The following is a 14991-nucleotide window of genomic DNA, read 5'->3' as shown; positions in this document are numbered from 1 at the left end:
GAGTTTGTAAGCACTTCCCACATCCCCCTAAGGACTGACAGGCAATAAAATATGAATTTCCTCGCTCAAGGTTAGACCTCCCTCTCTGACCAGGTGCTACAGGCCTTGGCTCAGTTCCCAGACGTGAGGATTGCCCATAACTTGTTAGTTCAAGGCTCGCAGTATAGTTGACCTTCTACTTCCAGGAGGGAGAGCGAGGCACGCTCCAGCTGACCCGACATGGGCAAGGGATGCGATGCCACCTGTTGCTCTGCCATCCCCCTGATTTCCTTCCTGCCTCCCGCGGTTTCTCCCCACAGAGAAGAGCTGATGACGTCCTCGTCCTTCGACAGCCTGGAGGTTCTCTTAGATTCCTTCGGGCCGGTGCGTGACTGCAGCAAAGATAACGGGGGCTGCAGTAAGAATTTCCGCTGCATTTCAGATCGGAAGTTGGACTCCACCGGCTGCGTGGTGAGTCTGCCTTGCTGGGCTAGCCGTTCCCATTGGGCGTGATGGAGAGGGAAGGGACACAGGAGAAAGTGCTGTGATCCTCTGCTGTAAGCACCAATTAGTGTCAATTAGGCCTTTTTTCTTGCTAGGGCTGAGGAGTTCATCACCAGCCCGGTAATCAAGAAGTGCTATGGATCACCTATTATGTGTACTATAGCTCACCAAGGGAAGTTTCATGAATCATATAGTATAAATATCTTTCCAGTTTTGCAAGATGATTAGTGAGGACGCTTTAAGAGCAAATTAATTCTTAGTACTATGAAACGTAATAGGAAGTTTTGGGAGAAACCCATCTAAAGCTATGGTAAGGAGAGCAGTAAGCTATTCCCAGAACAGCAGAGAAAAATCTAAGTAGAATTGTGTCCCCTTTGAGAACACAGCAATGATCCTGCTTCTTTAAAGGTGGGTTTCTATTTTAATGTTGGCTCTACGGACTTTGGTTGCTTTTACCCTGCATAGTGCTATTAACTAGTGAGACTATTTGGGGCGGTATGGACAAGACATGAAGATGGAATGGATGTGAAGATTGCAAGGAACCACCAGGTAATGGAGGTAGGGGCTGAGGGAGCCATCAGATGCTGGATACTTTCTGTTGGTCATCTCCATGCCCCTCCACACTGCAGCCAACTCTAGATCTCCAAGAGGAGAGGCAGTGGGACAGAGAAGGCAGTCAGGCAAACCATGCTAAGTTAGGAAGTAGAACGCCATTCCTTGAGACCATAGCTGTGCAGCACTGGGGCACAGATCCAGGGACTTCCAGCTGTGTGGAGGTTATGGTGACCACCTTACTTCCCACTTTGACATTTGGGGCTCTGTGAGGGAACCCAGAGTAAGGGCAAGCTGCCTGGGTGCTGAGCTGATGGCATTGTTCACCCTCCCCCTGGACCCAGATCTGATCTGCTCTTCTGTCCGGGGAGCTGTTCACCATCAAAAATGGATTTGCACCTGGGGTCCTGTGTGGAATTCTCCCAGCCCTAAGGGCTCTGCAGACTTTGAGCAGTTAGCCTACAGTTGACAAGAGTCTGATTTTTCTGAAAAGGGAGAGAAAATGAAGATAAGAGTAGAGAAAGGGAGAAAGCTAAGGGGGCAGATAGAAGGAGAACTGGCAGGTGCATCATAAGGAGGGGAGAGAAGAACTGAGGGGATTATCAGAAAAATCCTCTTGAAGTCAGTCTTCCAAAGACCACCATGAGCTAAGTTGGTGTCCCACGGTCTTCCTCCCTTTGCCTGATCCACTCTCACACTGGTCTTAAGCAATGAGCTCCTCTACTGGGTCCCTCAGGAGTGGCAAGCTGAGATTTTAATTTATTTATTTTGTAAACTATTCAGCCTGCATGTCTTCATCTAGGCTTCAGCCTTTCATTCCTCATTACTCTCTGGGGTCATTCGAACACTGAAACGCTCACTGTGTGTGCACATGCACGCACGTCCCTCCTGACCCTCTTATGAGTTAAGCATGAACACGCATTCACACGCATGCACAGGATAGCTAGCCCATCTCTTGTTCCCCTCTCTGCCCTCTCCTGAGCCCCTCAGGGTCTGACACCACCATTTGGTGATCCTAGCCCCTCTAGCCTGGCATCTAGCTGGTACTTCAAGCACTGTGATCTGTGAGACAGAACCAGCAGGAATAGTTCCAATGAATATGCATTTGCAATAAGGCTGCTGCCTTTTAGAATTGGAGCCACTGCTGAAAGTCACCCAATTATACCAGTATTTGCTATTAGCATAATGCTTTGAAGTCCATGGTCCACGTGACTCCTGGAGGAAGAAGGGGGCAGGCTGATTGGCAGGCACATTGAATTGGCTATTTTTCATTGGCTAGGAAGCGTATGATCCCTGGGGCAGGAGGACTGATGGGTTGACAGCTGGTGCATCACATCATGAGCCTTGTGACTCTACGGAGAAGATCAGAGACTTGACTTTGAGCCTGGCCTGACTCCACTGGGCATCAGTGCCACCACCCCAAATACCTGGGGAATTAGAGCAGTCCTTTGTCATTTGGAGGTGGACAAAGGCATCAGCTGCACTAACTACAGTTGGAGAACTGGCCCGCCTTCCTCCTCTGCACATAAACCCTTATATTCAGTCCTCTGGCTGCTGAACTGGAAGGCTTCCCATACTTTCATGAAAGAGATGCAGAACTCATAGCACTTTGGACCTTAAGGAACCTGGGAAAGGGACAAGGATGTGGAGAGAGACAGAGCGTGCACCTACACGTTTTCCTGACTGATGGGTGGGATTCATGTTCTGTCCACATCAGCCGCTCAACCCTCCTTCTTTCTAGGAAGGCAGGGCACGTTTCTCAGTGGTGCATGGACTCCCACAGGGTTAATTGCTAGCCGGTTAATTGCCTTGTTGTTTATATAATCTCTGAGGACTGGAAACAAATACGTGTGAAAGGCACAGACCTGTACAGACCACAGTCGTGCTGTTCCCAACCAGAACACTCAGCAGCCGGGGACTGTTGAAGTCCCAGCAATGTCCCCAGAGGAGATGTCAGCCACCCAGCAAACCCTGCTGCTTGTCCTCACTGCGGGAGGTGGGGGCAGTGGCAGCTCTCTGTCCCTTTCTTGTATTACTCTGCTGCTGCTGTTAAAAAATCAGTGCAGATTCAAGGGCTTCCCACTACATAAATTTTTTATGGGTGATGTTCAACAAATTCATGGAAGATACATTTCATGAAAAAAGTATGTGTGTTTTCAAAAATCGTTCCACCCATTAAGCTGATTTTTAATTCTATTTTCCCATGAACTTCTTGGAACTTGCCCGGTTTCTTACAATGCAGCGTGTTTCAAATTGTGTGCCTTTCTGGGGGCTCTTGGAGAGGGTCCTTTCCCCTGTCTGTTCAGGCTTCTACAGCCCACTCACCTCGCGTGGCTCAGTGCCGCCCTCCCCATCTTTAAAGCCAGCACCCTTGCATGTTTTCTGAGCATTCTTCTGGACGCATCACCTGCTCCATCCAGCTCTGCCTCCTTCTCCCGCTTCTAAGGAAGCCCGAGATCACCTTGGGCCCTGCGTAGATAATCCAGGATAATCTTTGCCTTTCGAGATCCTTAACTTCATCACATCTGCAAAGTCCCTTTTGCCAGGGGAGGTCATGTGTTCAGAGGTTCCTGGGATCATGTCACGAGACGTCTTTGAAGGGACCATTCCTGGGGATGGCAGTGGGGACTGGAGCAGACATGGGCAGGACTCCAGCCTCCCCCCTCCTCCCAGCTTAGAACTAGGGCATCTTCCTTCCTTTCAGAAGGACCCACTGAAGTTCAATATCAATTTGGTTGGGAACTTTGGAAATGATTTTCAATGCCTGGCTTTAAAGAAAAAAGAAAGCCTGCATTGTCGTGTTCCTTCTTCATCTTCACATTCATTGTAAAAGTGGTCAAAAACTTGTCTTTGCTGTGTGAGTTTCTGAGCCTCCGTTGGACAGCGGGCTGTGGTGACGGAAGAGAGAGCGGTCAGCTTGCAAGCCTTCTCGCGTGTTGGGCACACACCCTCCGTGGCCGGAGCATCACGCTCTAATGAGCTTTTGTTTTTGTTTTTTTTTTTTTGACAGGCAGAGTGGACAGTGAGAGAGAGAGAGAGAGAGAGACAGAGAGAAAGGTCTTCCTTTGCCGTTGGTTCACCCTCCAATGGCTGCCACGGCCGGCACACTGCGCTGATCTGAAGCCAGGAGCCAGGTGCTTCTCCTGGTCTCCCATGGGGTGCAGGGCCCAAGCACTTGGGCCATCCTCCACTGCACTCCCTGGCCACAGCAGAGAGCTGACCTGGAAGAGGAGCAACCAGGACAGAATCCGGAGCCCCCACTGGGACTAGAACCCAGTGTGCTGGCGCCGCAAGGCGGAGGATTAGCCTATTGAGCCACAGCGCTGGCTCTAATGAGCTTTGAATTACCCTGTGACCCTGCCACGCTTCCCTCCACATGCAGCCCACAGTGTTTCCCATGACATGTGTCATTTCACCCCTGTCAGAGCACAGATGTGTGGAGACCATTAGAGCTGACCATCTCCTGTGCTTGCTGTAGGACAGTAAGCAAGAGAATGCCTCGGAGGCTTCTGGAGAAATGGGAGCACGAAGCTATCAGAGCCTGAAATAAAAATTGAGCTTCGTCCAACTTTTTCCCTTGGGAGAGACCCAGTGTGGCTTGGGCCTGCCTGTCAGAGCCCGTCAGAAAGTTGTGGAAATCATTATTTGTGAAAGCAATAAGATTGTTAGCTAGTAAAGGCAAACCTACTGTGAGTAGAAATTAGGCTGCACATCGTGTGAGTCTCCCAGGCAATGCGAGGTAGGCGCAGCGGTAGGCGCGTGTCCCTCGACTCCCAGGGGACCTGAAGATGCTCAGGCATCCATGGCTCATAGTCAGCTGCCAACAGAGCAGCACTCGGCCGCGGGGAACAGCAGTGCGCATGTGTCAGGCTTCGCGAGATTTCACTAGCCTCCTCGGTAATGCATCAACCAGCAATCACTGGCAGAAAAAGTGGGGAATGATGGCAAAGAAAAGTTGAATGGGGAAAATCATTCTAATCTCATTAGCAAATTATGCCTTAGACCAGTAATAAGTCAAGAAGCCATGAGCATTTCATGAAAGATGATTAACCTTGTGTATTTTAGGGGTCACAGAAATATGAGCTCATTTGTTAGAATTTCATGAAGGGGGAGGGTTGCTGCCATAATAAATGGAGTTTTCTTCTTGTGCTTGTAGTTCATAAAGTCCCCAGGACTGCCAACCTGTGCAAAAAGAGGTTAATATATGACCTTGGGCCTCTCTCCTAAGCAAACAGCTCTCTTTCAGTGAGCGACTGGAGGCTCCATCCACAGCTAGTACCAGAGAACACCCAGGCTCCTCCTGGAGGCAGGATTTCCTCCTGACCACTGGGCTTTGATTACAGACACAGCAGGAAGAAGGAAAGCATGGTTTAGAAATCATAGTGTCATTTATATTTAAATGTAAATTTTGAGGGAGCCTGTATTATAGAATACCCCCAAAACCCATTAGAGGTATTGCAATAAAACCCCCAAAGGTGGGTCTACTTGTGCAAAGCATTGGAAGCCAATTACACTCGGATGATGGGAGAAGGTAGAAGTTTGTTTGCAGTGCAACAGAGCAAGGAGTCAGGCGGCTATGGCAGCTATGGCTCAATTCCTTGATTCCCTGAGGGATTAAAGGCAGCGAATCGTACAAAAGTGGGGGTTGAGCAGTGCATGGTCAGCCCGTGGTTGGACTTCCCATTGGTTCTCAGTGGGTGTGACCTTCCTTTGATTGGTCATTGATGAAGTCAATGTGTTTCTTTTGGAATGGCAAAGGTGTGTGCCTGTGTGTCTGGTCCTAAGGGTACACTGGGTATTATGACTTTATTTGATCAGGACCTGTGAGTTCCTGTTATTAGGTTCTTGGAATGGAGGCTGGCATTGAGAAATTAACCCTAGGGAAAACTTAAGTCTTTGTGGTTCAGGGTCTTGGTTCTGGTTTTACCTTTGTGACACTCCTTTAATTTATGAGTTACTCTTTATAGAGTAACTGGGAATGGAAAGAGAGATACTGAGGCCTGATAAAGTCTACGTCAAAGACACTGGGGTAAGGGTTTGACTTCTCCTAGGCTGAATGTACACGCAACAGAGAGATGCTTGAGGAATTAAGCAATTCTTCGTACAGGACTGTCTGCATATATCATCTTCAATCCAACCACACATACACCATTTTACATTAACTCCTTGGGGAATGGGTCATAAGGTTCCCAAGGGTTAAGAAGAAAACTATTTTTGGTTTGTCTTTTTTTTCCAGGAAATCTTTCTAAAACATTTTAGTCAGAAATGCAGCCCAAGTAAGTTATAGTGCCATAAAGATAATTGCATCTTTTTCAATGATTGAGAATCTTGTCTTGCCTTTAAGGTCATCACTCTGAACAGTGTGTGGTGTTCTGTCCTGAAATCTTTGCAGTCATAGTGTGTGTGTGTGTGTGTATGTGTGTGTGAAGAAGAGAGAGACAGAGATGACACAGAGACAGAAACTATTAGGTTGGGTCTACAAACCCATAATTCATAATTGATCTCAGAATATACTCCAAGAATTTCTTAAGACAACCAGATCAACCATGAATACACAGGGTTGCTTTACCTTGTTGACACCTTGACTTAATTGCTGTGGGGATTCTAGCTAATCCATATTTCATCACATCTGAGAAGCAGCATGGTGGAATGGATACAACACATAACAAGCTTGGGGGTCCGACAGATCTTGGCCCAGAGTCTGATTCTGCCACTTTTCAGTGCTGTGACCTTAGTTTTGCTCATCTGCAAAATGGTGTATGTGTGGTTGGGATTGAAGATGATATTTGTAGACAGTCCTGTACAAAGAATTGCTGAATTCCTGGTGGCTGTTATTATTAGTTTTAGCTCTGTTTATAAGAAAGGAAAATTCAGCTTGAACAAGGCAACTGACTGTTCTCTCTCAATCTCCTAGGGCGGTGTATATAGCAAGTGATCCAATGTAGCATGACAATGGTCTTTTAGGCCGGGGTTTGAAATTCTGGAACAAAGAAAGCCTGCTCCTGTTTCATTGGTGAAGTCTTTGTCAAAAACCATGCTTGAAGGAGCAATCTGAAGACAAGCAGGTGGAGGGACGATGGGAGTCCTGCCTGGTGACTGAGATAGTGGGTGCAAGGTCTGCAGGTGGGAGTAACAGGACTGGCTTCATTTCTGCCTGCTGGTGTCTACTAAGCCTTACAGAATACAAAACACGGACTCACAGCAATCCGTGCAGCCCATTTAATTCCAATCAAACGTTCACGTTTCCATACCCACATCTATGCCTCGGCAGCTGCACAGGCTGAAGCCAGCTTCCTTTTGGTGACACATCTGGCCTGACAGCTGGGTGGGCAAGGCATCTGAAGGATGGGGGGCTAGTAAAACATGGGGTGCAATCCTCAGCTGCCTCGTTTGTTTGTTTACCATCATCTGAAACATCTGGGTTCGCACCACACTGGGCAGCCCTGGAAACTTCCTTAAATGCTGTCACCTTCCAGCTCTCCAACTGCCTTCATGGGGAGAGAGAGGATGGACCAGGCGGGGAGCCTGGCAGGCCCACAGGGGGCCATTTGTTTGGGAAATGGCAGGATTAATGTCAGCAAACAGTGCCTGTCTCTCTGCAGTCTTTGACTAGGGATGGAGGAGGCAGGAGAGGTGGGTGTTCAGAGGTGCACCTGCAGCAGTTCTGGGTACGCAGGCCAAAGTGCTTGGCAGACAAGAGAAAGAACAAGCCAGGAGATGTTGCACGCTGTGTGCCACCGGGTTTTGGAAGTTTGGTTTGGTTTGGATTTGGTTTTTGACGTGTACGTTTGCAGGCTGACAACAGGTGTCTGACACAGACACTCAATGCCCAGGTTTTGAAGGCGGATCTAGACAGACCCCTGTCAGCCCTGCCCCCTTCTTGCTCCCTGTGTCTGGGCAAGTTAAGCCCCTTGCCCCCTTGCAGCCTGATAGAAAGGACGGGCTTTCATGCAAACGTACAGAACTCATTTCACAGCCAGGAGAAGCAGGATGAAAAAAAATCATCGGCTTTTAATCATAGTCCAGTGCACTGAGGAGTTCATGAATTACTTGACAATGCTAATGGTTTTCTTATCTTCAACCCGGGCTAACATAGGGTGCAATGAGGTAATATACCTGAAGTGCAGGCTGCTAGTGAGTGTTCAGTAAACCAAGCCTGTTGAATAAGAGACTGACCACGTGCTAATGATGAGGCAGCTAGGTCGTTACCTCTACAGCCCACAGGGTTCATGGTGGTCCTGCCCGCAGCAGCTGTGTGACTTCAGGAGAGCTGAAGTCTGCCTCGGTTTGCTCGAATGTCAATCGGGGTGATCAGTACCCACCTCGTGGGAGCGTTGTGAGGGTTGAATGAGCTAGCGCCGGAGTCAGGCTCAGCCTGGCACAGAACGGGCGCTCCCGACATTCTGCAGCTGCTCATTAAGCCCCTGACATCTCTTCTTAGATTTTCTCCTTTGCTTTCAATTCTCGGGAGTTTATTGAGGACAAGGTCATGCAGAGAAATACCTGGCAATAAGAACGTCTAGCCCAAACTCCAGTGAAGCACCTGTGGGTGTTCACGTAGCAGGTGCCTTGCTCAAGTGTCTTCCCAAGGACACCCTTGATACAGGAGAGTGATGAGAGCAGGTACCCCCACTGTGAGAGCGGACACACCCCTTCCAAGGTCACAGAGAGGGTCCGCTTGTTCCTTGCGGCTGTAGCCTGGCTCGGTCCATTCTCTCCAACACTGCCGACTGGCACCCACACCGACACAGTGCTTTGAACATTAGGAAAGTCCTCCTTCTTCAAAGTCCAGACAGCGGCACTCCTTCTCCAAGTCCCGAGGGGTATCAGCTAGTGCCCTCTGCTTCTGGCCCTGGCTTTCTCTCTCTGCCAGCCCCAGGCTCTGTTGGGAGGCCAGGCGCACCTCTGCTCCGACTATCTGTGCCCAAGATGTCAAACAAGTCACTGGCTTTCAAAGGCAGTCCAGCGCAGGGGGAAATTCGTGGGGAGTTACCAATGTGAATTCTTCCAAAGCTGAGTGCTAAAAATAGGTGTCAGTGGTTCCGCTCCGGCTCCCAGAGGACCCAGGGCCCTGATCCCGCTCCTGTGCCGGTCTTTCTGATTGTGCCAGTGCCCCGCCGGACTCAGCCCCATGAAAGACAGCTCCGGCTGCTACGACCGCCACATCGGGGTGGACTGCTCGGACGGCTTCAACGGCGGCTGCGAGCAGCTGTGTCTCCAGCAGATGGCGCCTTTCCCAGACGACCCCACCTTGTACAACATCCTCATGTTCTGCGGGTGAGTGGGGGCCGGGAGGCGTCCGGAGACCCTGGCCCCCGGGAGGCAGTGCATGGATTGGGCACCCCAGGCCAGCCCTGAGGATTATTGATTTATTTAATATTTAATTCTTGATTTATTTAATAAGCCTGTAGCGGGGGTAAGAGCCTGTAGCAGGGAAAGGGGGCCACTTTTAAATTCTGGGCTGGGAAGAAGCTTAGGGAAAGTCGAGCCCCCCCTGCAGATGGGAAACTGAGCCTGAGAGATTTAAGGTGGGCTCTCCCAAGAGTTCACAGAAGGGGGCGCTGTGGCGCAGCGGGTTAGGCTGGCCCCAGCTCCCTGCTGCTGTCCATGGGAAAGCAGCCGCAGATGGCCCAAGTGCTTGGGCCCCTGCACCCACGTGGGAGACACAGATGGAGGTCCAGGCTCCCAGCTTCGCCCTGGCCCTGCCTTGGCTGTTGCCGCCATTTGGGAGTGAACCGGTGGATGGAAGATTCTCTCTCTCTCTCTCTCTCTCTCTCTCCCTCTCTCTGTCTCCCTCTCTCCTTCTCTCCCTCTCTCCCATCTCTGTCACTCTGCCTTTCAAATAAATAAATGTTTTGAAAAGCTCACAGAAATGTGTATTAGGAAAAACTCGTACACGGATTCCCAAAATCTTTTGGGCCAAAATAAACTTACCTTTTAACTCAATTTTCCATGATCTTTTTGAAGTGCTGTCCTACCTGCCAAGAAAAATTAACCATATGTTTATTTTAATAATTACCCGCTTAAACCAGAATATCCCAAGTTGTGCTTTGTGAAGCTGTGTTGATTAGGTGTTTTGTGACAGGAGCATTCCCTGGCCTGAGGCTTGCAGAAGATTGTGCACAATGAATTGATTACCAAAGAAAGAGGAGGCAAACAATAGAATGGAAACAATAGAAGTTTCTTTACATTCTGCCATTATCATTCCTGTACCCAGCCCCACGCCCGACAGAGGCACAGAGATTCCTCAGTGCACAGGGTCCTTGTACATGGAGCAGCTGGGTCACACACTCTGTTCCATTGGTTCTCAGGATAACTGGGAGGGAACAGAGCAGGCATCTAGGAGAAAGTCCTGATGTACAGTGAGGGTCAGTGGCTCCCTCAAGACTAGAGAATTGGTCAGCGGCAGGATCAGGACTAGAATTCGGGCCCTCCCTGGCTTTGAAACATTGTGCTGTTCTCTCACATTTTAAATTTACACTGCTGGCTGGAATTATATTTAAAGACATTTTCATGCTCTATTTATGAAGTGAATAGAGATTTAGTCCATTCTACACCGTGGTTTGCTTGTCCATCTTTTCTTCCCCCTTTGCCCTTTCTCCAGCCCCTCTTCTCCCTGCAAGGCAGGCAGGGCTGACTTTACACCTCTGCATACCACACTGGCCACCGACTGCAAAAATGACAGACATATAGTTCTTGCCCTCAAGGATTCCACTATCTAATAGGCTTGCAATGAAAATCAATGTTTTTAGTAATAAAACCATGTGGATTGTCACTAAAAGCTGGTGCCTGCTAAATAATCATGAAAAGATTATTTGGTGAAGTTATAATGTTATTTTATTGCATTTTGTTGGATTTTATTTCTTTGCAATGGAGCAATTTTCATATTCAGTTTCTTGTAAAACCCTGTTCCGTTAATGGAAGCTTGCTCGAAATTTTAATGTTGTCTATAATGTTATCACTGGGGTTGACCCACTTCAGTAAATAGAAGTGAATTTAGTTGAAGTTCCATGGATTGATTTATTTAATAAGCGCATGTTTGGGCACCTATTTTTTGCAGTTGTCTGATGATAGAGGAAAAACGGGGGATACCAGACCTTGTCCCTCCCCTGGCGGGGGTTTGCAGTGGGACACAGTCCGGAGAATGGGGAGACAGGGCTGCGGGGAAGGGAGAAGCTGTCGACATGTGTGTGGTGGACTGAGAGGGGAGCAGCCAGCTTCAGAGTTCATCCTAGACACACTGTGTCACGGCTCAAAGAGGGAGCCACTTCACTCTCAGCCCAGTCCAAGGTTGGCGCCGTGGAGTCCTCGAGGCGTCCTGGCCTGACGCAGTAGTCCCCAACTGTGCTTTCTCTCCCCTTTCAATCAGCTTGCATGGCCCTGCACAGAGCCTGTCCAGGAAGTCTTTGGTTTGAGGTGCTTTTATAAAGACCAGACCACACGCACTTTTAATTGGAGAGCTTTGCACATACCTGCTCACACAAGCACATAACAAGGCAATGGGGAGACACGCAGGTGAGGGTGCACTGACATGGGCTCGTCCGCATCTGCCAGTATCGATAACAGCAGCGTTCGGCGACTCCCAGCTCTGTTTGATGCTGCTTAGACTCTTCGTGTTCTGCATCTCAGCCTCCCCAGCAACCCAGTAAAGTGCCCACTTTCTCCCCACCCTCTGGTTTTTATATTTTGGAAACTGAGGCTCAGATAATTCTGTCAGCTGGCCCATGGCCACTCAGGAAAGGGACGAATCATTGCCATTCCTTCCCAAAGCCTGATATTGCTTCTCACCACTTACAACAATGAACCTGTTTCCTCCATATGGGACAGAGGGCTTTCTCTCATTACAACAGTCTGAAGTTACTTCACAAAATCCGTGGAAAATAAAATTAGAGGAAATGTATTTTGGTGCAAAGATGTCTAAATCTGCACATGAGTTTTTCATAATACACGTGTTCTATGAATTTTTTAAGGCCATTTGTCCTTTCGATGCTAAGAAATGATGTGTTCTAATAGCATGATCATCTTTCGATTCTCAGTTCTCTGTGTATCTAGTTACAGATTCAGTATTCATTTCAGTGGTAGCCAGCTTTATCAAAGAAGCTGTCCTTACTTGAGCTAACAAGTGTATATTCTTCTTAATGTAGCTACAAATGATTAATTAAGAAGTCAATTAACGGCTTATGAGTTGTTGACCCGAGTTTACCCACATCAGTATTGCTTTTCTGTTAGAGCAACTGTACGTGCACGTGGGGAGGATGCGGCGAGGCAGGTCTCAGTCAGTAGCGCACAAGGTGTTCACACCGTGTGCCCCAGCGTCTGTTTAGTTCAGGAAGGCTGCACTGAATGGAGGGGGAGTTTCCGTGGGTTCATCTTGTATTTGGACACATTCAAACAGAACACAGTCAGGAGATGATAAATCTTTTTAATTTCTTAGTTGACTTGTCACAGGACCAGATTAGAAAGTTATTAATTTCTTAAACACAATGTCATTCCTCTCACTGCCTAATTACCTTTGAAACAAATGGAAGGGCTGGCCATATAGATGGTTCTCCAGAAAGACTCTAGAAGATCTTGGGGTTAAGTGTGCAGATTTATCTGTATGCTTCTCCCTAGTGATTCCTCCCCTGACCTATTTGGGAAATCATACAATTGTTAGAGGAGAGAACACTTTGAAGTTCTCAAAGAACTTATCTGCAAAGGAAAGGTGAGAGATTGGTGTGATCACTTCATGGAAGAATCCTCAGTTTGCAGGCTACAGACACCGTGTTATAAAGGGGCCAAAGTCAAGCTGAACATTTGTAGCTCTGGCTACCCAGCATTCTCTCAGTGGCGTTTCTCCCCGTTCAGAGTTGGCCTGTCTGCATAGTCACTGATGAAATAGCTTCTTATCTTGAGTTCTCCACTGTGTCAGGTGCATCGAGGATTACAAGCTTGGCGTGGATGGACGTTCTTGCCAGCTCATCACGGAGACCTGCCCAGAGGGAGGTGACTGTGGGGAGAGCAGGGAGCTTTCCATGAACCAGACCCTCTTTGGGGAGATGTTCTTTGGTTACAACAATCATTCCAAGGAGGTGGCTGCTGGGCAGGTGCTGAAAGGAACATTCAGGTAAGCCGCATGTGCGCGGAGTTCATTGCTCGGGGCCATTGGTGGGGCTTTGCCTTTGAAGGGCTTTCTACTCAGCGTAAAGTTTGTGCCTTGGAGTAAGGGAAACCCAATATGCCTAAAGCGATAGGTTATGTTCTTGCCCATGATCTCTTTCACTCTCCCTTGCAGAATCCAAGAAGTGTGCATCCTCTGAGTGAACAATAAAGTTCTAAATGAGAATTCACCTTGCCCAGGCAGAGACTACCAGATTTTTCATGGCAGCCCCACCACCCACAAAATGTTTAAGTTCCATTTTCCTCCAAAGGAAAGAGCCAGTGTGTGGGGCAGTTGAGACTGGTGGTGCTCAGAATGAGATCCAAGGATGCCTGCAAAGCTTTGAGGGCATATTCAAGGTCCTGCCTTTTCCAGCTGCAGAAAGCCTCTATTTGCTTCACAGAGTTCAACCTGAACAATCTATTGCAATGAATGGAATTCAAATGCTAGGATCCAGCTGATTTTTATTATCAGATTTTATAAAAACTTGCAAGAATATAAGATAATGTTGCTTCTCTTTATATCCCTGAAAGTATGTTAGCATTGAATGAGTTTGTTATTGTCACTGTTAAATGGATAAGTACATTTTACAATTTTTTCTGTTTTAACTTCTAACATGGTGAATTACCAGTAGAAGAATGGGGACTTTAATAAAGCTACTTGAGACATTCAGTTATTTTTAAGAGTCCTGAAAACAAAGTATTTCAAGCCACGATTTAGAGTATTTCTGGGAGGGTCTCCATTTGACCCCTGGCCCTTTTCTCCCTGTGCTTGGAATACGTATTCCTCAGAACCCATCAGGCAGTGCTGCCCAGGAGGTGGTGAGGGTGTTGTCAGTATTCTGGTAGGAAGCAGTAGTTAACAGCAAGAACAAACGGATGGCAAATGCCCATGCCGGTTCCTGGAATCCGTTGCTTTCTCTGTTACAAAAGGAGAAACTTTCAGTGATAGCCTGGGAATTGGTCTACTAAAGGCATGAGTGAGATGTGCGAAGTAGTCTTGTGGCATCTGCAGTCTTCACTTTGTCTAACAAGGGAAACAGATGTGTCTGGATCTTGAAGAGGAGGGTCAGAGAGTAGGGATTGGGTTGGGAGGGAGGGAAGAATATTTGCTACCTCTTCAGTAGCTCTTTTCAGCTGGCTTATTTCTCATCTCCCCCAGCCCTCAGCCTGTCTCCCACACCAGCATATCTCATTCCTGACCTGTATATTGAGTGGGGTTCAAGGTGAGGGAAACGTTTTGGTCCAGGAAGAATTTTTACATGGTGGGTTGAAATGTAGATGGCCCAACCAGAAGTAGAGGGATCACTTGAATATTCAGAAGTGATGGCTTGCTCTGTTTTTAGGCAAAACAACTTTGCTCGTGGATTAGACCAGCAATTGCCAGATGGACTTGTGGTGGCCACTGTCCCCCTGGAGAATCAGTGCCTAGAAGAAATCTCGGAGCCCACTCCCGATCCTGACTTCCTGACTGGTGAGTGTGCCCTCCTGCCTTTATTGAACCAGTTCTCTATGGTTTCATAAAATCAAGACTTTTAAAATATTTATTCATTTATTAGAAATGCAGAGTTACCAAGATAGACTCTTCCATCTTCTGGTTCACTCCCCAAATGGCCATAATAGCTGGGGTTGGGCCAGGCTGGAGCCAGGAGCCAGGTCTCCCCAGAAGGGTGCAGGGGCCCAGGTACTTCCATCCTCTGCTGCTTTCCCAGGAGCTGTAGCAGGGAGCTGGATCAGAAATGGAGCAGCCGGTACTCAAACCAGCACGCATATAGGATGCCAGCATTACAGGTGGCAGCTTAACCCACTGTGCCACAA

The 14991-nt window shown here is 48.1% G+C and overlaps 1 protein-coding gene across 4 annotated transcripts in view; it reads left to right on the top strand.

Annotated features, from left to right (window-relative positions):
• The window catches only part of ASTN1 (astrotactin 1), a 338979-nt gene that overhangs the window by 234601 nt on the left and 89387 nt on the right, over positions 1–14991 (top strand). For all 4 annotated transcript variants that reach the window (XM_070077167.1, XM_070077166.1, XM_051858230.2 and 1 more), the window contains 4 exons: positions 300–450; positions 9146–9312; positions 12947–13141; positions 14520–14647. In XM_070077167.1, coding sequence (XP_069933268.1) covers positions 300–450; positions 9146–9312; positions 12947–13141; positions 14520–14647 — 641 coding nt within the window. The remainder of the gene's footprint in view (positions 1–299; positions 451–9145; positions 9313–12946; positions 13142–14519; positions 14648–14991) is intronic.

Source organism: Oryctolagus cuniculus, chromosome 7 (assembly GCF_964237555.1).
Source record: "Oryctolagus cuniculus chromosome 7, mOryCun1.1, whole genome shotgun sequence".
Taxonomy (NCBI): domain Eukaryota; kingdom Metazoa; phylum Chordata; class Mammalia; order Lagomorpha; family Leporidae; genus Oryctolagus; species Oryctolagus cuniculus.
Note: the sequence above shows the minus strand (reverse complement) of the source record. Positions and strands in the feature narration are given on the sequence as shown.